This window comes from Scomber japonicus, chromosome 18, assembly GCF_027409825.1.
Source record: "Scomber japonicus isolate fScoJap1 chromosome 18, fScoJap1.pri, whole genome shotgun sequence".
In the NCBI taxonomy this organism is placed as follows: domain Eukaryota; kingdom Metazoa; phylum Chordata; class Actinopteri; order Scombriformes; family Scombridae; genus Scomber; species Scomber japonicus.
The window spans coordinates 20,004,758-20,031,768 of NC_070595.1; the positions used below are offsets into that span (position 1 = coordinate 20,004,758).

Below are 27,011 nucleotides of genomic sequence, written 5' to 3' on the forward strand. Positions count from 1 at the left end.
GTTCAGCCTCCTCTGTTCAGACTGCACAGCCATAAATGACTATAACAGTGGGGTTTTTCTTTGCATATTGTATCTCATTAACTATAAATCCTATATGCTTTTTTATTTTTATGGGAAGCACTTTCAAAGCATGCAATCAAGTTTGATAAATCACTGATAGATCTGAGGTTTGCCTGCTGAATAATAACATTTTAGTGTATTGACATCATGCTTTTCACAAAATCCATGCAAGGTACAACATTTTTCTGTAGCAATCCCTCAAATTTTAGATGTTGGGGCTTGAAGGTACCAGCAAGAAGGGTTTAATGTTCACTATGAGTCTCTGTAGTTTGATCTTCACGCTATTTGGATGCAGAAAGTAGGAAATATCTAAATATTGACAGCATTGTGAAATGCCAATTAGTAATGAAGCATGCAGATTATTGAAGTAGATAAGGTTAAAACATGCAAAATTATAGATTTATGCTTCAAAACACCATTACCCAGGTATAATGAAAGTTTCCACCAGAATTGAATTAGGATACAAAGTGGGTATAAACCAAGGTCTCAGTATGATGTGATGGTAAGCTCATTGCTCTGTTATTAAAGCTGATAAAACGTTGCCTTGTGCAGCTCAAACACACTCGTGTCTCCTGTCCGTCATGCAGCTGCTTGGCAGAAGCAGAGCTGTGGTCCATCCATCTGGCAGAGAGCCCAGCCAGACTCAGGAAGTGTCTGTGTGGGGGGGGTCAGAGGGTGCAGGCACCCCCACCCCACCCCTTCCATTCAGCTCCCCACCTCAAAGCATTAGTAATGCATTCCTTCAGTCCGGCAACAAGCAGGGTAATTCAATTTCCTCGACAGTGAGGCCGTGTGAAATTTCATTTGCATCTCTGCTCACTGTGTGTAGGACGGATTGTAAAAACTTAAATGTCGCCGTCATGCTTTGTTTGTTTACTGCTTTGTTTAGTTCGGCCCCCACAATAAACAGCGGGGAACCTGGGAGATGACGTAACCTCTATATTCATCTCTTGAGACAGAAAGCAACTCAAAAGATTAGAAAAAAGTACTGTATTTACTGCCAAAATCTGACATTTTTGAAGAGCCAGAAGAGGTTTTAGCAGCTTTTTTAACTGAATTTGACTTTATAAAGTCCATTGCCTCTCTTTCTTCCTCTCATAATCCATTTCAACACCCCAACCTTCCACACAAGGAGGCGGCGTTTGGGGCAGCAGCAGCAGCAGCTGGCTGGCGGTATGAAGGAAGTTGACCAAACCAGACTGGTGGCCCGGTGCTGACACTGACCTCTCGCCTGCTGTTGGCCTTGAGAGGTCAGACACACAATCAGCCTTTCTCCCCTCAAACTGATCTGTATCCAAGCCTGAGGTCTGTCCCTGCTCTGCAACAGAAACAAATACCAATATACAGAGACTCTTTCTGGGAGAATAGCTACTCAGGAAACATTCAAATCTTCTGGGCAGCGTTAAAATACAATAAACATCCCCAACTACTGTTCAGTAGAAAAAAACTGACACATGCCTCTTCAGTAAATTAGGGGAACAACTGAGCCAGCAGTGGGAGGCAGCGATGTTATGCTGCTACCTAGTGTCTGTTTCTGGTCAGGATGTCAGGATGGATTTATCCGATAACATAATCTGAAATCAATGAATCAAACAATCCGGTGCATTACAGTTAAAAGTTTGTTTAATTTTAAAACACAGCATCCAAGCTCAATATAACCACAGGTTTTACATGTACACATTTTAGAGATAGCAAAAAATGATGTATAAAATAAACTGATTACATCTACAGATTGTTTCCAAAAAAAGAAAAACAGAACAAAAAAACTCAACTCAATTTAAAATGTAAATCTATTTACCGTATTCACATTAATGAAGCAACACATGTTCACATTTGTGCTTGCTACAGATTCTAAAAGGAAAAAAAACAAAACAAAACTACAAGCAAATCAAATAAAAAAATGTTTAAAAATGTGAAATAATCTTAAAAGTGAATTTAAAAAAGTTAATGTCAATTTTCAGCGACTTTTTTTTTCTTCTTCTTCATTTTAAAAACGTCTTAAATCTGTACAACAGCCTTGCATAACAAACAACAAAGAGAAAATGACTACTACCCAAAAACAGAGAGATTGCATCAGTGTAATGCTTTACAGAGCGTAAATGATTTGAAAAAGTCAGGCTCATTTTCTCATTTGATTGCACAGGCAACCAGGAGCTGTCGACGTTACAAACAGGCCTACAGTAAAGACATTTAAAAAGATATTAAGATAGTAAAAAGTTTGTGCTTCACTTGTTGGCACAGTCTCGAACACACACCTCTTGTACTGATCACGATGCACATCTAAGAGAAACGAGTTGAAGCGGCGATTATTACAAACATCTCACTCCACATTTGAAGGATCGTCATGCTTCAACAGGAAAAAGGAGCCTGACAGATGATTTCCAGATGATAAGAGAGAGCAGAGGCTAATCAGGCTAATTACAATCCCTTCACAGCATCCACTCACTGTTATCTAGTTGTTGTTTTTGTTATAAATGCTAAAACACATTTGTGAGACACTGCATTGCCAATGCATAAGGTTTCTCTTTGAAATTCTCCTACAAATTGTGATATGCATATTTTTCGATATCAACTTGCATTAAGACATCTGATGAGATAATCAGTGGGAGGATTTTTTTAAAACTTTAAACTGTCACGTTTGGTCGAGAAAATCATTGCGTGCAGATTCAAGGATGTGTGTGGACAGTTCCTGGTTCTGTTAGGGGAGGAGAGGCTTTACAACTGAACAGGAACATGGAGAGAATAACAAGTAGTCTGGTGAAGAGGGCACTGCAATCATCTTAAAAAGTCTGGAGTAATGTTGCAGAAGACTCCTCTGTCCTCCTGGGATTCACCATCGTCTTCATGGAGCTGTAAAAAACATTACCGCTTCCAGTAGTATAAAAATCTCTCATTACGCTTTCGGTTGTTATTATTTTTTTTTCCTTTTTGGATGAACATCGTCACCCACTTGTCAAAACAGCTGCATTGCCATAGTGCAACTCATCTTTGTCCTCATCAAATCCTCTGAGAGCATGTGCCAGAATCAAGTTCACAGCTTCGCAGCACTCTGCGGTTCAAAAATCTGTTACAGTCACTGCTGTGGAATAGTGGCTCATCTATACATTAAAAAAAAATGCCACAGGAAATAACAGTTTCTTAGATATCAGACCTGTAAGACATGCAATACTGCAGGATGACTGGTCCCAGACATTAGATTTAAGACAAACTCCAACAACAAGCCAATGTATTGTAAAAAATAGTATTAATGTGTTGTGCACATGTGATATTACAGTATGTCTACATTACCTGGAGGAAAATGCAAATCTTACTGGTTTATATACGCAGATTTGCATCAACTTCCACAAGCACAAAGCTGACCTGAGGAGCTGAGATGTTGCACTGTACAATGAATCTAAACTATGATGATCTGTGTCGAGTGTGTTGTGTGAGAAATGACGTCTACACCTCAGGTGGGAGGAACACAGTGGATACCTTCCTCCCATATTCATGTGTAAGGCATTTCTCTTACTCTGCCACGACAATGAGAGAGAGCAGTACAGTACTTTACAAATACAACAACCAAAAGTAATCAGTGTTATTGTCTATGAGCACTTCCAGAGTCCTCAACACTGCAATGCCTTGTTAGGTGTGACACTGTAAACGTCATGATGTGTTAATGTGTAGACAAATGACTGAAATAATAAACTGGAGTGTATGACAGTGCGGGCTCCATCGTCATCATCATCATCATCATCAGAGTTGCAGATGAACTCCCGGCAACAATGACGATCCTCGCGACGGTAAACATCAACCAAAGATTGTGAAATTTTTAGAAAATGATTCAAAGCTACGAGAGACAGACTAAACACACTTCCGCTCCTGATTGGTGAGATGACTTTCTTGCAGGACGTCTTTCAGTTTTGTTTCAACAACCGTCAAAAACATTTGGTTTCCCATTTCAAGTCAGGAGAGACAGATAATGGTGCAGGGAAGCAGGAGGTGGAGTGACTGAATGGAAAAATCATCAATGAGAGAAAAAAGACTGACTGAGTGACTTCAGAGACGTCAGTGCTGCAGACGAGACGAGTCCAGTGTTGTCTAGTGTGCTGGATCTGGTCTAGTGTTGTTGGGATCTGGTCGGCTGTTTGCCAAGTACTTTGCCCGCATGCTGGACGTGTACTGTGAATTAAAACAGAAAATGCTACTTTATAGTTAATTGCAATGAGCTTATATCACTTTAAAACACAGTCCATGTAGGATTTTCTCATAATTCTAGAACTTGTTGAAAGATGTAGTTTTCGAAGACTGACAATTTTTTTTTTTATGTTGGACTTGCAAACAATTTCAAAGGCTCAGTGTGTCTTTTGGCTCCAATGCTTTGCAAAGGGATAATAAAAAATAAAAAAACCCTTTTCGTAAATAATACATCAAATGCAGCAGTGTAGAAACATAAAAATATACATGCATCAAAAATCACCACTGAGCACAGATCAGAGAAAATTCTACACAGATTACCTTTCAAACTAGTTACTCCGCAGTGCTGGAATCTAAAGGGATCTTAAATTATTCAAATATAGAAAGAACATCACAGAAAACAGCTACAGAGGACAAGGACATCAGAGGAACTGTCGAAATATACATCAATTTAAGAGGAAGTTTTTATGTTTTTTAACCTGCGTGCATATCGGCAGAGCCAGTCATTCGTAAACATTTATGATGCACACATGCTTTTTTTTTTTTTTTTGAAATACAGACGATACAAGCACAGAGAAGGCTGCATTTCAAACTCATGTGTTGAATTGGTTGCGTCTTTTTTCACTTTTCCCTTCAGAGCCATCTGGACAGCCTGTTGAGGATGTGAAAGCTGAGCACAGGCACCAATGCAGGCTCAACCAAACAGCACAACTTACCTTGGATGTAACATTAGATATTTACCTTTACCATTAACACTTTATACTTGTGTAGTATACAATATTTGTTAAACTGGTGTGAGTTCACCGATTACTTGTGTAGTTAAACCATCAAATAATGACAGTAGGGAAAATATAAAGACATAAAAAATTTAAGCTTAATATATTGAAGTATATTCTATTAAACTTTTAAAATGTGTATTGTGTATTTAAGGACATACAAAAAAAGTGGTACTATTGTTTCCTTGTGGTAGTAAAGTATATAATATAAAGTAAGTGCATGTAACCCCAATTAGTTCCCCCTCTAATCAATCAAGACAAAGAAAATCCACATGATCAAACAGTTGAACGGCTTCTTAATTTGACGTTGACTCATCACTGACTCATAGAGCCTCGGGGCATTGTTACAGCTTCACATGTTCCTCCCAATTCGTCTGTGGTGCTGAGGGGTAGGGGAACATGCAGCCTGGGGCCACGGGAAACAAACATCAGGTGAGACACCAGGTGGGACACTTAGCAAGGACAGAAGGAGGGTGGGGGTGGTCCAGCAGCTCTGGTGGGACCGGAGTAGAGGGTGAGTAGAGCTGGGTTTGGGAAGTGGTACAGAGGAGGAACAGGCCAGCAGGTGGAGGAGGCGGGCATGTTTAGTACCTGTTAGCATAGCAGATGAGGTTACCAAAACGATCTTGAACTCTCCGAAGGCTTTAACTGCCAGCTGAGACCGCTGTTACTGTCCGCGGCAGTCAAATACAACTGTATGGATTCGCAGGGGGAAAAAAAAAAAAAAAAACGACAAGAAGAGAGTATAGAGAAGATACACAAAGCAGCGTCTAGGTCCAGGCAGACACACGGACACTAGGGGGAGGGGGCAGGATCTCCGGTGGAGGTTTAGGTCAAAGGGGGGCAGGAGGGAATGAGTGAGGCTGGCTTGTGATACATTCGCTAACATCGCAAACTGTGTCAGCTTTTGTCAAGTAAAGACTGAAAACACTGCCATCAAAGATATAAATGATGTCATGTGACAATGTGACACTTTACTGTTCTGTGCAGGTTCATTAATTTTTGTTACACCTGCCTCTTCATCATAAAAAGGTAAGGTGCAGTGTCACCGGCAGGGTAGCTGTTCACAGAAACCAGAGCCTGAGCCTGGGTCTCCTCCATGAGAAGGGATCTCTCTAAATATGTACTGTTAAAACTATGCCATGTAACAAAATGGTGATAATAGTTATGCATGTTTCTAGGCTGGTGTACATGACTATTTATCCTTTTGTAATGGGGTCCAGCGATCAGGGTACTATGTTGTTAGTACAATCAGTCCTTCCCAAAAGGCTGCCAAATGACCTGGAGGTCTTTCTACAGTTCTAATGTTTTCACTCACCGAGGGGGGAGGCGACTCTCGTCCTATCAGAGGCGTGTTTTCACAGCGGGAGTTTTGGAAGTTGGCGTTCTGAGCCCTGCAGAATTAAACACACAGCGAGATCAAATACAACAAGCAAAGAGCTGAAACAAACTCTACTCACTGCTTTGTAGACATGAAACAAAATACTGACTACATGCTACAATTCGCAGAATACCAAGGCCTTACGCTCTTTATGGAGTTTACAGAAGGATTCCCTCCCCCAGTTTTCCTAACACTGAGCTTCACTCATGAGGCAGAGAGCTTTGGATTTCACAAGCGTCACAGCTGGAGAGCAACAGCTGCATCTCTGCTGGCCAGGACATGAGTTTCTATAGGAGAGCTGAGTTCCTCTCTGGGGACGTATAAATTGACTCAAGTACATGAGATATCTAATATCAGCCACACTGAGGAGAAGCCAGGCTTTCAGTTAGTGTTGCTTTGTATTGATAGTTTATTTAAGTGGTGACTTACATGTACTCTGTCACTGGTGCATTGCTGACAGTGTGGGCAGCAGCAGGGATGGAGGTCTCGCTGCCGTAGCTGCTGCCACAGCTATACAGACTGGGCATGTGGACCCGGTACAGATTATCAGGGTTTTGCCTTCCTCCGTGGCTCAGAGACTCGTCCTCGCTGTCCTCATCAATCCTGCAAAAACATACACCATCACATCATGAAAGCACCACCAGAGGGACCCCTTGTTCCATCTAACTGATGACAAAAGGAGCACAGAGGTGCCACGTGGTCACATTGTATTCATTCTCAGTCACGTTTTTGATTCAATTTCATCATCGCCTGAGGGAGAGAAAACACGATGAATTCTCTGCGGTTTAAAATACAGATGATGCAGTTTTCCACTGACCTTAATGGAACTGAATTAAGACTTTAAAAATAGCCTCATGTAACTGGTGCAACTTCTACAAGAAAACATAAAGCCCTCGTTTTGCATAGTCACAATGAATTGTCAAATTAAAGCAGCCGCGTACTGTTGCAGAAATAATGTAACTCCACTTGATTCTTTTCAGACAATGGAGCACATCAGTGTCTACAACATAATAATAATGCACCAAAACTAGGTCTGCCAAAACACAGCAACATGACATCATGGAGCCTGTCTCCCTCTAGTGTTCATCCCACAGCTTTCTTCCTGCATATCTAATCCATGAGATAATGCACTTACATTGAGTTCATCTTGCATCACATGAACTTACATCTGTACATCAGGAATAAAAGATGACATAATAATTACACTAATAATGCTTCAGAACTTGTAACCTTTAATATAAAATCTAAATCCTCATAATAAGCTGCTATTTCCACCGTAATTCCAGATGGGGTGAAAGGAATTAGTGTGCATGCATCATTACAACAGTAAAACAAAACAAGCTTAGTGGGGACCACTGAGGAAAACAGACTGCTGCCGTGTAAGCCTTTGCTTTATAACAGGAAGCTCCAGCTGAGATCAAACTGATGAACATGCCCCCCAATGGTAAGGAGGGATCAGTTAATTATGTGGTGCAGCTGAGCTGACGGCTGTGCCTGGAAACCACTGTTCTCGTAGCGATCCTGCAAACCTCCTCTGATAGGACACAGAAATTAGAATAATTTCACCCCCCTCCATGCTGCAGAAAATGACACCAGCTCAGGCGGTGGTTATGATAGATTTAGGCCAACTCTGCACAATTACAGGGGATAAGGGGAAGTAATCTATTTGAGGAAGCAGCTGGAGCATTCTGGACATGTCCCAGAGGTAAACACAGCCAATCTTTGTACAGCAAACAAACACAAGTTTTACACAAACATAATCATGTTTCCTTATTTGTGCAGATTTATACTGGCTTACTTTGGCTGTTCATTCACATGCTGTGTAACAACAAGAGTTGAAGGGTTGAAAAAATGCTATAAACCCATAATTAATTGACAGGCTTATCCTCTTAAACTATTTCTCACTGTATCCACAGTCCCGCACACAAACATAGCTTATAAAGCTTTTGCGCTGCTTCCTATTTTGGGGAGTTTCTGAAGGAAATGGGCAGTAGAAGTCTTACCTCTTTTTGTGCCAGGTGTGAGGCACACTGCAGACGATTGAGCTAAACATGAGAGCAGTAACGAAGGAGAAGAGCACGAGGTAGATGAGGCCTTCCAGTCCATCGTAACACAGACCAGTCACGGCCTGGACGTAGTCCTGCAAAATAAAGAGAGAAACCAGTTTTATTATAGAAGGTGTAAACAGATCAGATCAATTAACTGGAAACCTCCAAAGCATTTTAACACAAGGAGGAAAGAGCAAAATAAATATGAGGAGGTAGTGAAATGGTAGCGTTGCTGTTAAAAATTACTTAATGTAGATTCTAAGAGGGTTTTCATAACGTATTTGCTTTACTTTCTTATTTAAACTGCTTAAACTGCTTCGATTTCTTACTTAAACTAGGTCAAACAAATGAACTCACAGCTGGCCTACAAGAAGAAAAGCAGTGCATTTTTTACCTCGCACTACGCTCCACATTATCATGACTGAAAATCTCCATCCTGTGTGCCCTGCACAGGACTGGAACACATTTTGTATTCTACTGAAGATACTTTAAATTTCATGAAATAATAAGCTCTGGCATGGTAACAGGGGAGATGCTTGAGAGGAGAGGAAGAGCGGAGAGAAACAAAAGTTGCACGTGTGCACTTGGAATTTGGACGCCACTGAGGGAAAAATCCTCCAAAGCATTCAGACAGCCAAGTACTTGTCACTCAGCCAGCTTCACAAATGGTACACGGCCAGCATCAGTTGGACAAGAACTCACATACAGGAAAGCAAATGTTATTTATAATGACAGGTGTAGCCAGCTGCATGAGCACAAAAGAAGGGTTGCTTTATACGACTAATCTGCACTACATAGATGTCAGAACAGATCAGTCCTCCAGCACTTTTCTAAGAGACGTGGAAATGCGCGACAGTAAGAATGTCTCAGTTTGTAAGTGTCCTTGTCCCGGCTCACCATGTGCAGGCTGCGACAGTCCACCAGCGCAGTGAGCTGATGTAGGTTGATCTCCGTGGTGTTCAGTATCCCCTGGATCTCCTCCAGAGTTACCTGGAAATGAATGAGGATAAAAAACACTATATTATATCTGTTGAAAGAGGCTTAACAACCATAACAAAGAAATTGGAAAACAAAACAAATTAGTTGTATTTTTGACAATGAGACTTGTACTAAGTGGCAGTTTCCTACTCCTGCATAAATGGTGAAAGAAGTCAAGAATGACATAAAAGAAAGCAAATAAAAAGTTGGCCACAATTTTTTGATAGCGATTAAGTCAGATATTATCCATTCAGCGCACATGTGTCTTTCATCAATATGCAACACTGCACAGCAGCTCGGGCTGAAAAAGCAGATTTTAATGTATGATACATTTTAATGGGCTGTTTCCCCTTCTTCCTCCTGTTCTCATTACAGTTCCAGCGGAAAATGTGTCTGATTGCCTGATATAAGCGTTTCCACAACCTCAGCACATTTCTCTGTGTTGGGGTATGTGAAGGGAAATATGCCTCTCTCTGTGCCCGGTGTCAGCTCTCATTTGTGCCTCGGTCAACACAGTGTAAGGACCAGCACTGGACAATACCGCAGTGTTGTATTGACAAGGGCCAGTGAAAGCCTAATGCAGCAAAAATGGACATAATGCAGGTCCCAGGTGGGCTGTCAGCAGATCTTTATGTGGACAGGTGCACTTCACTTCTCTGCAGGTCAGTGGTTTGGTCCCATTCACAGGGATATTCTGTCGTCACTAATGGAACAATAGCACAGGACTGCTTGTGGCCTGCTGGGGAAGTGTGTGCATGGTAACAACCACCGTGTAATGGGGCATTTATAGGAAAGAGTGTATAGATGAGGCTTGAGACATACCTTAGTTTGCTTATACTCTCTGGTGGCAGAGCGCAGCAGTTCAGACACGTCATCCTGCATCTCCACTAATGCTTTGTGGCTCCCAGAAAGCTTCTGAAATAAAAGTATAAATACTGTAGCAGTCCAGAACATCTCAAAAGTATTTTTTATTTTTTTTAAATCACTACCAAGAACCTTCAGCTGCTTTCTCCCTTTGCAGGTGGTGGAAGCACGCTGACAGTTTATGGACATGAGCTCAAAGTCTTACATATTGTATATTCTGTATCTATAAATAGCTTTTTACAGTTGCACTAACAATAGATGCCTGGACTTGCAAAGCTCTCAATAGTTTTGATTTATTCATGCACTTCTGAAGACAAAATGCACGCAGTCCATTAAGGGAAACTATAGATTCACAGCAAATTGAGATTCTGCCTCAGTGAAACATCCTTTGAAGTGAGCACATGCTGTCAGTGCAGACACACAGGAAGAGCTGTTTTGCATCAGTTTTCCTGCTGGTAAAAAGGGAAGTATTGTACTTTTGCCTGCAAAAAAAAGGGAGTGCAGTGGGAGTGACTCATTTTGCCCAGTCGCATTCTCACCAATTACAAGGTCATACATCATGCAGAAAATATGTCTGTATCATTGTGTCTGCAGAGATTTGAGTATTATCAGTATTAAATGAATGTTAAGAGAGCTTACTTGTATTCGTCTTTAGGGGGAAGATGGTTTGATATGAAAAGGTAAAAAAGTCAAACATGCAAAAGCTAATTTTGTTTAATATGCAACCAACCTGCTGGAAGGGATTGGTTTGTTCCAAACTGCAACTCAGGTAGTACTGCAGGATATCTGTGAGGAAAGAGGACAGTATGAATATGTTAGCAGAGAAACATACATTCATATACAGGGCTGCAACTAACAGTTATTTTCATTATCATAACATAACATTTGAAAGTAGTTGTTTAGTTTATGAAATGTCAAAAAGGGTGAAAACATTGCATCACATTTTCTCAGATGCTAAAATCTTGAAAAAGCTTGTTTTGTCTGAAGAAATTCAACTGTATATCATATATTACAAAGAAAAGCAGCAAATCCCTCTATTTGACAGACTGAAAAAAAAAGTTAAGCCTTTTTGCTTAAAAAAAAAGATGTGATTAATCAATTAGTATCATAATAGTTGCTGACTATTTTCCTGTTGAACAACATACTGATTCATTGACTAATGGTTTCAGCTCTTTTCACTATGAATGAAGCCCACCAAAATGACAGCCAAGCTCAGAAAATGTTGAGCTTGTGAGGTGGAGAAAATGTGGATCCTGAAACCTAAATGTTACGACATTTAAAAATGCCCGAGTAGTTCACTATTTCTCTTCTTGGATAAACTGTGTAGGAGGGCCAGTCAGAGCTGTGTACACACTGTGTTTTTTCAGACGAGAATGAACCTAAACATTGAAGCATTTTGTAATCAACAGCTGCATTTTATTCCAAGTTCATTCACTCATGTAGTTAGAAAGCTAATCTCTTAATTCTCGCATCTCTTCTGTCAGGTTGAATTGCCTTCCCAGAAACAGTTTTAGCCGCCACTATTCTTGTTCTCAGACAGAGGCGGATGCATAACCATTTATTATTTTCTCACTGCGTCTTGTTGCGTTCCTGGCTGCCCTGTTAGAGTTTGCCTGCTACTTTGCACCTGCTGAGCTAATCCTGAGCTCTGTGGTGAAATGTTCCAAAAGAATAAAGTTCACCTCGGCTGTAATAGTATAAATGAACATATTTTTCCCCTTGACACAGCTACAATTAAGCGAGTGAGAAGCTTAGGTATAACCCTTCTTACTGCACAGAATCTCCTGAAAAACAGCACAAAGAGTGGTTACATCATTTTGAGGTACTGTTAATTACAACATGATCAGACTTGAATGCTGTTCACAGTACACCATGAACCAAAGCAGCTTGTAATTAAAGTTTTGGGCTTTCTCATGCCATTTCTTCCTACTCCAGTTACTTCTTCCACCTCGCAGTGTGAGTAGGAGTCGATGAGAAATCATTCATATGCGGAAGATTGTGTGACTCAAACACTACAGCGATGTCCACAAATACAAAGCTGTGAGAACACCACCGACTACCTAACACATGGTGCCAGTGACGTGCAGACACACTGCTGTGTCAGGAGCTTCTTTCCCACACAGTTGAACAAACTCATGCGGACAGAATTTCCGGTGTAGAGTGCATATCAAGCAAGTCTGTGTCGATCCAGCCCTCGCATATACGCCCACACATGTAAATATCAGGGGCAGCAGATTTCCTGAAGTCTGACTTAGTTTGTACGAAGCTACAGATGCTTCATCATAGAGCAAAGGTTACTTTTACTTAATATCCTTAGTATGAACTGTGCAGACATACAGAGTTAAATCGTGTTGCCAATATACAGTGGGTTGAAAGAGGACACATTTATGACTCATAAAGATCAAACATACATTTAAGGAAACAACTTTTGTATGATTAAATTGTTACTTTTGCCACTTTTCCATTAGTTCTGCCCACATTACAGTGAAAAACCGTTAAAATGACTTGGACAAGATGAGAGATATTGTTCTTATATATGATCAGATTGATTATGAGTAAACCACAGATTGTAGCTACGGTGGTACGTGATCGCCCACCAGATCATCCCACCAGGTTTCAGACTTTGGCAGTATAAGAGAGTCAATATAAGTTTAGTTCCAGTCCCTGGAGCTTTTGTCAGTATTTTGATATGAAAGGTTTTCAAAGTATTACGAAGGAAAGTCAGACAAAGCTCAAATATTGCTGATGTTGTCTTAAGCCTTGATATGGTTTACCAATTTTTAATTCAAAATACTATGCTTGGAAAAACACTGAATTTTCATATCGGAATGATATGCATCTCTATTTAAGTTTAAGCTGTCACTGCTGCTTTTTATCCTTAGTAAAATACTCTATAAATTAAACTCTGAATAACACATGAATACTAACAACAACATGAAAAATGACACAGATTAATCCTCATTTTCTGTTTGTACTAAGAGCAACTGTCAGACATAAGTGCACAATGATGAGAAAGCAGAGGAATGAAAAAAAAAAACAAAAAAACTGGCTGCTGAAATGATGCATGTTCAAGAAAATATCAACAGCCACCAGGGAGGGAAAGTAATAAATCTACTGTAGTAATAACACACTTTGTCCTAGCCAGAGATTTACCTGTCACAGTTTCAAGCAGCAAAAATATACAAAGTAAGATGTAACCTCTCTAAGGCTGATGTAGGTTAAAATAAGGTTTTATATTCATTTGCACTACTAGCATAATAGCAATACGCTTAATGCATTCTTCACAGTAGAGTATAATGGCTCCAAGTTAACATGTGTTAAAAGACAGAAAATAGAACAGCAAAACCCCCCATACTGCCTGAATCAGCCTGAGGCAAAAACAAAGCTTCATATCTACAGCATAATGCAGTCCAGTGAATAAAGTCAGTTGGTGCTCATGCTTCAGCTGAACCATACATCACACAATGTTTACAGCTGATGCCCTGATTTCGGCAAGCAGTGTATAGTACTTGGTGTGTTTTCCCCTCCAAGCAACATATTCTCATTTTTCTTAGGGACTGAAGAGGGATGCAGAACATATATTGTGTCTCTGACCTTCTCCTCCACTGCTCTTATCTTCATCATTCACGCACACACAGACACACACAGACACACACAGACACACACAGACACACACAGACACACACAGACACACACACACTCACTCACTCACAAAGCACTATAATTTCTTCTTTTACACGCAATCCCATCATGGGACAGATTGGGCAATTACCAAAACGAGATGTGTTAAGAGTGGCTTCTGTATTGCTTAAATAGGCAGCCCATTGCCCTTTGACACTGCTGCAGATGTGGCAGTCATTTTTAGAGGCTTTTTATGGGCCACAGAGAAGAGATTTAACAATGCAGCCTAATGTGTCCTCTCTACTTGGGAGATGACGAATATTGGCCGTTTTGTGTTCACTCAGTCAGATCTTTTAAATGGTGTATTACTTCACAGTCATCTCAAGTCATATGGACGACATTTATTATATGCGATTCATACCTTGATTGATGACTCCATACTGGTTTGCTACTTTGGTGATATATGTATCAGGAGAAACACAGAAGTCACTGGAGGTCTGGAAAAAACAAACAAACAATGAAGACAATGAAGAAGATGCAGCTGTGGTGACGTTTTCTCTGCATTTTAACAGATTCACGAACGCAACGTTTAATTTGCTGTCTTTAATCTTTAATGGAACATGAGAGTAAGTGATTGCAAATTAAAAAAAAAGCTATCACACAAACTACATTAAGCACATTTAGGTGTCAACAGTGTGATTAATTTACAGCAGAGGAAATCCTCCACATTCATATTTCATTTGCTTCAATACAGATTTGCATTCAGCTTTTTTTTGACTAATCTTAATCATATATTTGATGAGTTTCATGCTGCTGTATTCTGGTTTAAAGTAGTTTTTTCTTACATAAAGCCAAATTAGATGCTTTAGTCTTTTGTGGACAAGGGCTTCAATATTAAGGCTACAGTGCTAATCCTAATTATTGTTTGTAATCACATTTCGTAATCACTGTCATTAATCTTCAGGATTTGTAGAAAAAACTGAGTGACAAAAAAAGTTAAAAAAAAGTTTAATTGTAATGCCACACCTCACAACAAATCTGTATTAAGAAATGACATTTGTGAAATGTATGCTCATTGTATGTGTATGCTCATTGTTTTAACAATATTTTATATTAGTTGAAAGGTTAACTTATTGCCTTGAATGGCATCATATAGGTGTTTCTGTTTTTTGATCACATTAAAATCAACATCTTGACTCTTTTACTGTACTGATTAAAATAAATAAAATGCATGTCTAAGGCAAAAATACTGCAGTCAGTGGATGTGGACACAAAAAAAATGTGTTATCCAATTACAGGCAGTGAACTGTGAGGTTCCACCTGGAAAACAAGGTTCATGTGCCGACGGAGAGAAACTTACCGCAGAGACGGCCAACTCAAGCCCCAGGGAGGCCCAGCTGATTACCAAAGCCACTACACCAAACAAGCACACTCTGGGGAAATAAAGAGGAGGTGTAAAGTTTAAGTACATTGAACTGGCAGCGTTAGAGCAAGACCATTCACATGTACTACAGTTTCATATAGAGCAGAGGAAGCTATAGTAAAGTTGGTCTTTATTATGCATTAAGCCTGGTCATGCATCCCATTGGACCAGGTTTTGTTGTAAGTATGACACTAGTCTCACCTCCAAATGCGTTATTCAAGTTGTGTAAATTGTGTTTATGTTGAACAACAGAGAGAACAGAAGGAGGAGGTGGAACTTTGACAGCAGGAGCTTGGCAGACCCATCACTACAACAGGTTACCTATTACATACATTATTAAAGATAACTACTAAAAAAATCATGTGCTGGAAACCCTATGGGGAAAGTGTGGTATAAGACAAAAAAAACAAGCTCAACAAACTACAAGTTGAGTCACGGCAGAGAAATGTGAGTTATTAAACTAACCATTGTTAATAATGAAAACAGGAAATACTTAATACTTACACTATAGTTACGCACACACTATCATTTATTATGTGCAAAAGAATAGTGTCACTACATATGATATGATGCATGGTAGACTTTATCATATTATTCTTAATGCTCATTGTGTGTAAATAGCATTTTATAGCTTATATACTCAATATAAAAACATAAATGCATTAGCTAACTACATAAGGGCAAACCTGTGGAACTAAGTGTCATGAAGTGTCATTAATAATAACCAAAATGCTGAGGATGATGTGATGCTAAATGAATTGTGACTGGGTTGATATTTTATAGAGCATGAATCTATCTTGGCTAAACTCAAATGACAAGGTGGCTCTGATGAGTTGGGGGGGCTTTCATGTACAGTAATTGCCCCTCATTCAGTGACGACGGCTAAAATGATTTCCCAAGGCAGAGCCGCTTTTCCCTTAAGTACTCTAGTGCACATGATCTCGTGATGAGACTCACCCTATAAGCGTTCCCTTGGAGTTGCGAATGAGGCCAAACAGCACCAGAAGGCAGATGAGGACATCGAACAGTAGCAGGCCTATGTAGCCCAGCCACCTGTGAAGACAAATGTCATTAACAACACACATAGCCAAGAGCAGCACAGCATAGTAACGCTCATTGAAAAACGTCGCCATCTTAAAAGGAAGCTCAGTAATCCAAACAATTAGCTTAGAAAAGCAGAATTCTTATCGTATAAACAATTTACTAGTTGCTGTAATGATGTGTAACTGCCTTGTGGACTCTGGACACTCCCTGAAAACATAGTAACCATTTGTACTGATACAATTTGCATATTCACAATTTTCTGCATAAATGTATGCAAAGTCAATACAGCCCAGTGGGATGCAGCAACACAGTCCACAATGTCTTCTAACAGTGAAAAACACAGGTGAGTTTGAACTTCTAGGCAAGTCAGTTGCCTAATGTTATGCTGAATAAGAGATAGAATAATAGATTCACTTCTTGTTGTCTGCACTTGACTCTGTTTCCTATTTGAGATTCACTCGGAGATTTCAATTCAGAAACACATCAGATGGAGCAGCCTCTGAAAACACTGTCTCGTCAGGGAACAGATGAACCAACTCTCAACCATTCGACAATATGTGAACTCAAGAAATGAGCAACAGTACACTCTAAATTATGATGATGTGGTGTGTCGGCACTTAAAGTTTAATAAAAGGATGTAGCACGGCCTAAAAAATAATTATTGTCAACCTGTCTGCTGTTGTCTGAGATGCTCGTATTCTTACTGGCATGGCTGCTTCTGCCATTGCCAACAGTTGCACTTTTACTGCTGAAAATAAAATGTTGATGATGATCCAGAAACTGCCATAATTATGTAAATAAGCTCCTATGTCCATATTTGCACCTGTACACATCAGTGCAACAGTGAGACAGGCACTGAATTTAAGTTTTATTCTCCCTTTATTAGTCTGTATGGCACTGTTAGTTTCAATGACAATTGATGGGGCTATCACAGTCTTACCTGTACCAGTCAAACAGCTCAATGTTGACGGCCAGCTCCTCCAGGGAGACGTCGGTGTTGTCCCAGAAGGGAATCTCCACCATCTGTCTGACCAGCTCGTCCAGCTGTCCCTGCAGCTTTTGGATGATGGACAGGTAGTCCGCATGCTGCGCATACTGGCCCTCAAGCTGTTGCAGATTGTCATCTACCGTCTGGTTCAATGAGGATGAACTGTCATATACCTAGACGCAACACAGAGGTCGACCAGGTCAAGATGGAAAAGAAAAATTGAATCCAATACACATGTCTTGTGGTTGGGGGAACTGGGAATGCTCATGGCAGAAGGGTTATGAATTATTGAACATGTTGGTATAATTTGTGCTCTCAGTCCTACCAGCTTCTGCACGCCAGTGATTGTGCGGTTAGCATGGCGCAGGGAATATGTCAGCCGATTCACTCCATCACAAGTCTCGCCGTTCCCATAGAAACCGACAGCAATGCCAGCGCTGAGAGGAAACAAAAGAAAGGGAGGGGAGACAGGGTGGTGAGGAGGAGGGATTAGCTAAAAAAGACAGAGAGGAGACAGAGAGGAGAGTGAGCGAGGGAGATAGCTAGGCAGAGAGAGAGAGGCGTGTGAACTCCACATTAACCCTGTCGGTTCAGACCCCAGTCAACAGGCTCCTTTCAGTTCCAGTAGAAAGACTCCATACAGAACCATGGAAACACAGAGGAATGGACCAGCTATGCCCCAAACCCCACACTACCCCTGACAAAGGCTGTACTGAGACAGGAGATCGGCTCTCATTTGCACAGACAGGCTTCAGGTTGCAGAAAAACAGCTCTGGCAACATTTTCTATAAGTTTGTGAAATTAAACATGTTTTAAATATTGGGACAATTTTGTTATTGGTAAGTTATGAAATTCTATCGTGATGTTTAGTAGAGTTGAAGAAACTGGGTTGAATATTTCTTTAAATGTCAAGTGCAGTTTCAGTAGGAAAAAATATTTAAAAAACGCCCTTTCTGTGCTCTGGGAAGCAATTTGAAGAGAGGAGCTTCTGTGCTGGTATCTCTTCCTGTGTTGCAGCTGTTGGTCTCTTTGCTAACACCCATCCTATGCCAGGGTGAATTTTATCAAGTGGGGATGATGATAAGTGAATCACTTGAAGCTAAGTCGGACCAGTCTAACATGTCCAGCCAACAGCACTCAGTGAATCAATGGGTTTGCCCTCTTCCTGGACAGCTGCTAATCTCTTCCTCTCACACGCTGCAGTAAGAAAAGAGGTGAACGGGAGCAGTGTCACAGCAAAAACAAAACTCCCTACTGCTGTGTGAACCTGTGGAAACTCTTACAATATCGGGGAAAGAAACAATTTTATAATAGCTGAAAAAACAAAGAGAAAAATTCATGATAATCCCAAAATCCTCCACAGTCATGCAGAGTTTTGTGGAATGACACCAAGGATGGACTCAAAGCAAAACAAACACACAGAAATTTCTCATCTCTCTGACTCGATTTTTCCTTCTTTCACATTTGTACGTGGATACAAACACCCACACACACACACACACAGATACAATGATTGTAATGCAGTTCTTGTACTCATCAGGTCCCCACGCTCTTTGTGCAATTCTGAGTCAACTGCGATGGCTCTCCAGTGGGCCATCAACAGAAGGAGGAAAACAGGAAACAAATTCAATGTTCAAGGATAGATAAAACATGTCCAGATGGTGTTCTCACACTTTAAATGTCTACTCTCAAAACTAAAAATAACAACACATAAAAATTAAGTCTATGTACATTTGCATCCTATCACTCCTCCAGTCTTTTGGCTTCAAGTGTGCATATATGCAAATATCATTTCCCTCAGCACTTGTGTACAGAACCTACAGGAACATAAAGTGAATCAAAACTATGATACAGTTAATGACTCATCCATTCATCTCTCTGAACTTATTCACATCTACACATCTTTATGAAATCTCCGATCCTCCTCTGCCAACCAGCTCTTTGCCCCATCTGCCAACTTAACTACCATGGGGCCAAGAGCCTTCAGCCTATCTGCCCCCCGCCTTTGGAACTCTCTCCCACCAGACATTCGCACTTCTGACTCTGTCTCTACCTTTAAGTCCCGCCTGAAAACACACCTATTCAGAGTGGCCTACTCTGTCTCACGCTAACTATGCAATCACGTTCTTGTTTATTTATTGTACTAATGCACTTTGTAGTCACATTCATATTTATTCTTTATCTTTGCACTAAATGTCACATGACTTATATTGTTTGATGAACTGTTGTTGTGTTATATGTGCCTTGTAAGGTGACCTTGAGTGCTTTGAAAGGTGCCTTTAAATAAAATGCATTATTATCATTATATAATTTTAGGGCTGTCACTCTGGGTGTAAGTCCTACTTTAGATGCCCAATTCACTGCAATAAAGTTTTATAGATTTCAGCTAAGAATGTATGTCTTGAGATGTCTTTAATTTGACCTGAGCTAACAGTGGTTCTGGATTATTTTGGGTGATGAACTGTGGTCATTTGCCAAATTTGAATTAGGGTTATTCAATGCAGACACACAGAGGAGTCATCAATGCTGTTGAGACTCTGCCAACGTGGAGATTTATTGATTTTGTGTCTATTAATGGAATCATAAAATTGGATATTCCTGGAGGGGTTGTCAGTTAGTTTGGGGTCATAAAAATACAATGAGACAGCCTGTTTTCTATCCTGCTGAATCTGCTGGTTGTTGTTTAGCACATCATTTACATATTCAGAGCAGTTTGGACAGCTATTGACTGAAGATGTTTCTTTTTGTATACCTTTGCATTTGACTGCACAAACCTACAATAACTAATATCAACTATGCAACTGGAGAATGCCATCTAAATAAAATGCTTACAGTAGGCCTCTTAAAGATTATGATGTTGATTCTATAATAAATAATCCAATCCTGCTGAGAATCTTCCATGACAGGTGACCTACAGAAAGATCGCATTCTAATTAACCTCTGCTGCCAAAACTGTGGATGTGGAGAGTGGAGTAAAGTTTTACAACTACCACTTGTCTGTCAATGTTCTAAAACATCTTTTCAGAGAGAAAAAAAGAGGCATGACCCCGTGTTTAATGAACATGACCGCTCTCATTGTGTGTTTCAGCTCACCTGCAGACAAGCGTTGCGATGATGACACACCACGCAGTGCAGCAGCAATCTGCGTTGGGCTGTTCCTCACTTTTCTTCCGCTGGCAGCAAAGCCAAATGGAATAGAAGAGCAGGAAAAGGAGGTCCAGGGCCAGACAGGCCAGCGCCAAACCTCCCAGTAGCAGAATGGACTGATGGATGGAAGAATCAGAGGAAGAGGGTTATAGAAACTTCATTGCTGATACCACTTTAATGTCAATTACAGCAGGGATAATGATCTTCCAAAGTGCCCGGCAGAGAAACACTACACAGTATGCTTGAAGAAGATCAACGAGCTTCAAATGTGTTGTCTTCTTATCTGCATGTTGTATTAAAAGAGACACTGTTACATTTGTCTTCTTTATTATGTGCACTTTGTCGACTGTATGCACCAGAAGCTTCAATTATCTTTTACTACTAAGTAGCTTACTGTCTTCAATGAAACTGGATTTTGTGCACAGGTGAGTGTAGCATCTCTACAGTAAGTTGTTTTATCTTTTCTCTGTGATTTGAAAAGAAAGGAAAAAAGAAAATGCTGCTTTTGATTTTGTTTTTGAGTGTGGGAGAGCCCATTCGACAAATGTGGAGCTAATTTTAGATTTGATTAAAATAAAAACAAAAACAACAAAATCCCTCTTTGAAGTGAGACCTTTTCAATATGCAGTGTGAAAATAAAAGTGAGACAAAAACACCTTTAAAATTGGTCATATTTGCTCGATGTTACAACAGTCATCGTTATACACCGGCAGGATTTCAAAGGCAGCGGTACAGTGATATATACTGTGATAGTCAAAACCTCCCAGACAACAGCAGCATGTCCTATGTAGGTCAGACTGAGGGCATGTGTGTTCACTGTATACTCCTGAGGATTCAACGCCGGGTGCAAATTTCCATGCTTCTACTTTTGTGTTGTAAAAAGCTGAGGTTGATCTCTTTGTTCTGTTTTCTGAGTATCTGACACGCCCCAAAATGCAAAGAGGTTGTTGTCCAGTTAAGGGCAAAGATTCATTTCAATCTGGGAATAATAAAATAATATAATAATAAAACTTAGCAATATTTGGTAAAACTAGGCTTTATCCTGATAATACTTACTGTAGGGTCATGATAAAAGACTAGATACAGTCTTAAATAATGGATATCGTAATATTGTGATAGGACACTTTTCCTGGTTTTAACCTTTACCTACTGTTCAGGGTCAAATCAGGACTTTCATAATGTCACTCACAGTAAACAGAAATGTAAATAAAATGCATCTTTAAAAAAAAATGTAGCAGCTTATACACATGTTATACATATGTGTAAACTGTGTTTATTATTGTATTCATCATATTCTATAAAATGTTTCCCTGGTCCATAAAATAGTGATTGTGAATGTTTTCCGTAAGATTACTCAAATAGAAGGATTAATCAAAATCAAAAATGACTGTGAACTGGTCTAGAGACTAATTATGAGTCAGAATATGAACAGTATGTGAGAGTTAAAGGCAGCGTTTATAGTAAAGTGATGCAATTTCTTTTTATTTAACACACTGTTTTAGCTGCTCTAGTATTGGCCTTTACTCACTTAGTCATTACATCCACATTACTGATGATTATTTATCAAAAAATCTCATTGTGTAAATATTTTGTGTAAGCACCAACAGTCCTCCCTACAATATTGTTAGTGTTGACTGTGACAAAAACAAACAACAGACTGTCTGATCAGTCATGAATGCCACTGAATGACTTGGCTCCTGCATGCTGCTCTGCACAGTTAAGACAGTTGGTTGAACAGTTGAATTTGATGTTTCTGTAGAGTTTAAGTATACCCCATCGTCTCACACGTGGTCATATGCTACTGAATAATGCAGTTTCAAGTATCTTGTACTTCTTGTCTGTGTGTAGTAGGCTGTAGTAGGCAACAGAAATCCAAGATTTGCTTTTGCATAGTCATCATATAGTCCCATAGTGAGCACCACCTGGTCAAGATTTCCCCTGAAGCTTGAATGAGTGCACTGACAACAATCTGTCATCATAGGGGGGGGGGGGAATGGTTGAGTATGCTAGCCTGACGTTAACCATTTTATTTTCTCTCTTGCCGCATTAAAAATGTGCAAAACAGCTGCAATAAAACACTTTCATTTGGCCATTCTTTAGCCAACTTTTTTCTTTGTGAAAGCTTTTGGAAATGTTTGAATTGCTATATTTAATACTGTATAACTTTTAATTGATTTTATTCTTTTACTGTTTCACCTTCAAAGCATTTTATCTATTATTTGATTCACCATGATGTATTACTTCTGTACATCTGTCTTTATCTCTGTGCTCTTCATTGCTTACTTTTATCTGCCTTATTGGTTTTATTTCTTCTGTAAAGCACTTATTACAATTATCATATCATTATTATTCTGTGTCCACTGAATGCCTCCATCCTTTTAACAGTATGTTGAACTTCCTGCTGTAGACATTAGACACCACACCAATACATCAGCAAACATTATTCATTATTATACATTCAGCCAGTGAACCTTTCCTGTCCTACCAGGAAAAGGCTTCCAATTATAACTCAGAGAGCGAGACAATAAACAACAGTGAGGTGGTACAATAGTGAACTTTATCAGCAAATTGAAACCAGTGTCTCCTTATATTGTGTGGGTGAACTTAAGCCCAATTTCTCCACTACGTCATGAATAACTATCACCTGAAGAAAACCAGACAGGAAATACCTGACACTTCCTGAAATGAGTCACAGTGATACGAGAATGTACTTTAACCTCTGTGATTACTTTCATTTTCAATCACGGGTATCTGTAAAACTTTAGGACATCACCTTATGCTGATGCTAATAATGCATTTCGGGAACATGTCCTTCCATTTCTAAGCAAGCATGATTCACTTCTGGATTTTCTGAGTCATACTTCCACATAAAAAAGGGTAACTCTTTTATTTTAAGACTTGATAATGCAACTGAAATATCACATAAATGTCTGCCAACTTTCACTTGTGTGAAAAGTACCTTCTAGCTCTTGTAATTCTGTCTGTGGTCTGTCGTGTCTGAAACTACAATGCTACATGGTCTATACTCAGTTTCCAAGAGGCTTTTACAAACCACACTACCACAGATGATTTGATACCGACACATTTTCAAAAAGGAACAGCATAAAACAAATGAAGAAACAACTATGCTTATTGTTCTGTGGTTGAATGTACTCCTGAAGTGATAGAGTATAACTTCTTATTTTTTGTATGTTGCATTATAATAACATGGACAGAAACCTTCATGTTAAAAACCACTGGATACATTTGGATGAACAGCTGAATTTGATGTTTCTGCAGAGTTTAAGTATACCCTATCATCTGACACATGGTCATATGCTACTGACTAATGATGTGTCAAGTATCCTGCATTTCCACATTTTCAAGCAGACAACTCACAGAGCTACTTCTCTGAACCCCGAGGGTCAAAACTGTCAGAGGTGTCCAGTACTGAAAGTATAACCTGCCCACCAAAGTGACAGCTAATTAAACTAATTGCATCAGCATAAATGAAGGCAAATTTGGGTGCAACAGACCTTCCAAAAACTCAACCCAACTTCAATACGGAAATAAACTATCACTTGACTTAAATTTGGATCAATCTTTTAAACAATAACTATGTGAACAAATGCTGTGCTGTTTTCCCCTCCCCCCAGTTGGTGCTGTTCATCAGGCTGTGTGGTCTCCCTCTGGACCGCTGCCACCTTTTTAACCTCTTTTACCTGAGTACTCATGCTTTGTTTTTTATAGCAAAGTTATAAATATCATATGCTGGGCGGCAACTATAATGGTTATTTTCATTATCAACTAATCTGTTGATGATTTTCTTGATTAATCAATTAGTTGTTTGATCCATAAAATGTCAGAAAATGGTGACCACTGTTTCCCAAAGCTCAAGGTGACACACTCAAATGGCCATAACCCAAACATATGAAGCTTGCTGTCAGAGACGACTGAAGAAACTAGAAAATATTCAAATATTGAAAAGCTGGAATCAGATCATTTGGACATTTCTTATCAAAATAGCTAATATAGTTCATAGTTAATTTAAAAGTTGGCAACTAATTGACTAATTGTTGCAGCTACAATCATATAATACAATGAATACCAGTTATGTTTGACTCAAAAAGAGAACAATAGTTGAGAGACTGCTGAGGTCAACTTAGGTGGCTTGGTATACACAGTATACTATGCCAGCTGGCAGGTGTCTTAAAAAGGTCAAGACGTAGATATAACAGCTACACACAGATGGTGACATAGATCAAAAGGTGACGAGACATAACAGGTGCAAACAGGTCACCCGTCACTGAGAGGAAACATCCATTTAAACAACAATTCAAGACTGTACACCATCATGTTCTTACTTATCATATTCGAGTCAAACTGATGAATGAATCATTAGTTGTAAACATCCCTGAAGGCATGTGTGTAATCTGTCTGGGAATCCCAACTTCAAGGGGTCATTTGATACTGAATGGCAAAAAAGGAGGAATGAGGTCACTCTTTTTTTACCTGTTGATATGTCCAGTCCTCAGGTTGGAAATCACTGCTCGTTTGCTCGAACTTCAAGTTGAAATGGGGAAGTCTGTGAAGCAGGTTCACCCACCATGGTGGAGAGTAGCTCACCACTGCTGCCATGGCGAGTTAGTTCAAATGCTACTTAACAGACAAGCAAAGCAAAGGGATGCTTGAAACTGTAAACAGGCGAGGGACTCCACTTCATACAGGGTGTCTGTAAAAAAACAAAACAGAGCCAGTTGTTGTTACACTACTGTAAGAAACCATAATGGCGAGCTCGCTCACAATAATGCGTATGACTACCTAATAAAGTTAATTGGTGCTCATTTCCTTATTCACCCAATGCATAATTGAAATGCTATCCATACATTTATTACTATTTAATACAGGCAGACAGCAGCACTAAGTAGAGGAAAGACGCACGCAAACTTGACAACATTAACATAGCTAGCTGGAGCTTTAACCTTGCAGATATAAGCTAGTATCAATGGCTTTAACCTGAAGCTTAGCTACTAGCGAGCTAGTTAGCTTGTTAACCTGTGTTTCGGTTTAACTGGAGACCGTGTTAACGGGTGACTTTCTCACATTTTAAGATACGTTACGAGAGGTTAATACGTCTTCTGAACACAATTGAAACGTACATAAATGGTTAGATACTAAGTTATTAAGGACATATGAAAAATTATTAAACTATAAAGTCCTTTTTAGGAGAACGCCTACGTGAAAGTCACCAGTTAACACGGTCACCAGTTAAACCGAAACACCAGGTCAACTAAGTCAATGTCTTGTCTCTACAGCGGATATCCTGCTTTAATGTTAGCTGTTCAAATCTGCACTGTCGTAGTTAATTTAAATCGCAATTAAAACACACAAAAAAGAGATAATAAGTCATACCCGCAATGTATGCAGCGTTAACTCAGCTAATGTTAGCCGGTTTAGCTGCTGGTTTAGTTCAGTACACGGAGACTCAGACTCGGAGGCGAATAACAACAAGAAGTCTCTTTTGTTCCTCTTGACATTATGGTCTGCAGTAAGTTACATCCTGGTTTGTCCCAGTTTCTTATTCCTCAGTTCATCTCTTTGCAGTTTTATTCCACCGAAACGACTCAGACAAGCCCCTCCGACTACAGCACAACCTCCGTCCAAAGTGGAGCCAATATAGCGACTGTTCACGACATTCACCCAGCTGGCAGGTTACCCGGCCCGGCTGCAACACAGCCGCCCTCCCCGGTGTGAAAAATGACCCAGCAGCGCCACCTAGAGGCGACCTAGTGTAGGGCTTATGAGAGGTTCAAGTGATGTTGGAAATATTGTAACTGCTACCATAACTGCGTTTGGAAAATTATAATTATGTAATTATAAAAAGTGGGAATTTTCATGACATAGGTTTTGCTTATAAGCATGAGACCATCTCAAGTTATGATAAAAGTAGTGTAGAAGTTAAAATGCCATTTGTTTGGTCCATTATTGTCAATTCTTCATACTGTCTCTTCATTAGATTGCTTAAATATTTTCATGTCTTAGGTAAAATATGGCATGGTATTGTATGAAAGTAGGTGTTTTTTTCTCCAAACAAGTGGTGTAAAACTTAAAAAAATACTTAAAATACTTTATATATTTTTTACTGTTTGTTTTATTGTTTGTGTACCTACTTCTTATTGATCGTCATTTACTCTTTCTATTGATGCTTTTCTATTTTTGCTATCCACTTGCTGCTGCAATGATGTCCCACTGTGGGACTAATAAAGGAATATATTATCTTATCTTGTATGTTTATTATTGATGTCATAGTTAGTGATGGTCGTGTATCAGGGTGCATTATATTGAATGGTGTTCCTAATATTTTGTCGGCTCTATTAACATACATGAGAGGGGCAAAATATTAGGAACACCAGTCCATATTAATGCACCTCAGTATGCCACCACCACTTAGTACGACCTCAGTAATAAACATAAAGTAGAATTATCACCTTTTTGACAATTTTAACAAAAACTGAGACTGTAGAAT

At 39.6% G+C, this 27,011-nt stretch overlaps 1 protein-coding gene across 1 annotated transcript; it reads right to left on the minus strand.

Annotated features, from left to right (window-relative positions):
• Positions 1-1,999: 1,999 nt before the first annotated feature.
• ttyh3a (tweety family member 3a) lies at positions 2,000-26,197 on the minus strand. Its single transcript, XM_053339324.1, has 15 exons — positions 25,898-26,197; positions 24,998-25,217; positions 20,453-20,622; positions 17,685-17,796; positions 17,312-17,532; positions 16,285-16,380; positions 15,265-15,337; positions 14,326-14,401; positions 11,014-11,069; positions 10,242-10,334; positions 9,339-9,431; positions 8,397-8,533; positions 6,823-6,996; positions 6,331-6,406; positions 2,000-4,221 (listed from the first exon to the last, which is right to left on the minus strand). The coding sequence occupies exons 2-15, from the start codon at positions 25,121-25,123 to the stop codon at positions 4,141-4,143; spliced, it is 1,584 nt and encodes a 527-aa protein (XP_053195299.1). The 5' UTR covers positions 25,124-25,217; positions 25,898-26,197; the 3' UTR covers positions 2,000-4,140.
• Between the last annotated feature and the right edge of the window lie 814 nt (positions 26,198-27,011).

Excerpts from the sequence above, each read along its gene's own strand:
- ttyh3a (XM_053339324.1), bottom strand. The coding sequence starts at position 25,123 with ATGGCAGCAGTGGTGAGCTACTCTCCACCATGGTGGGTGAACCTGCTT. Across the intron at positions 9,432-10,241 it reads GAGAGTATAAGCAAACTAAG|GTAACTCTGGAGGAGATCCA; the intron begins GTATGTCTCAAG and ends ATTCATTTCCAG. Across the intron at positions 6,407-6,822 it reads GCACCAGTGACAGAGTACAT|GGCTCAGAACGCCAACTTCC; the intron begins GTAAGTCACCAC and ends TTAATTCTGCAG.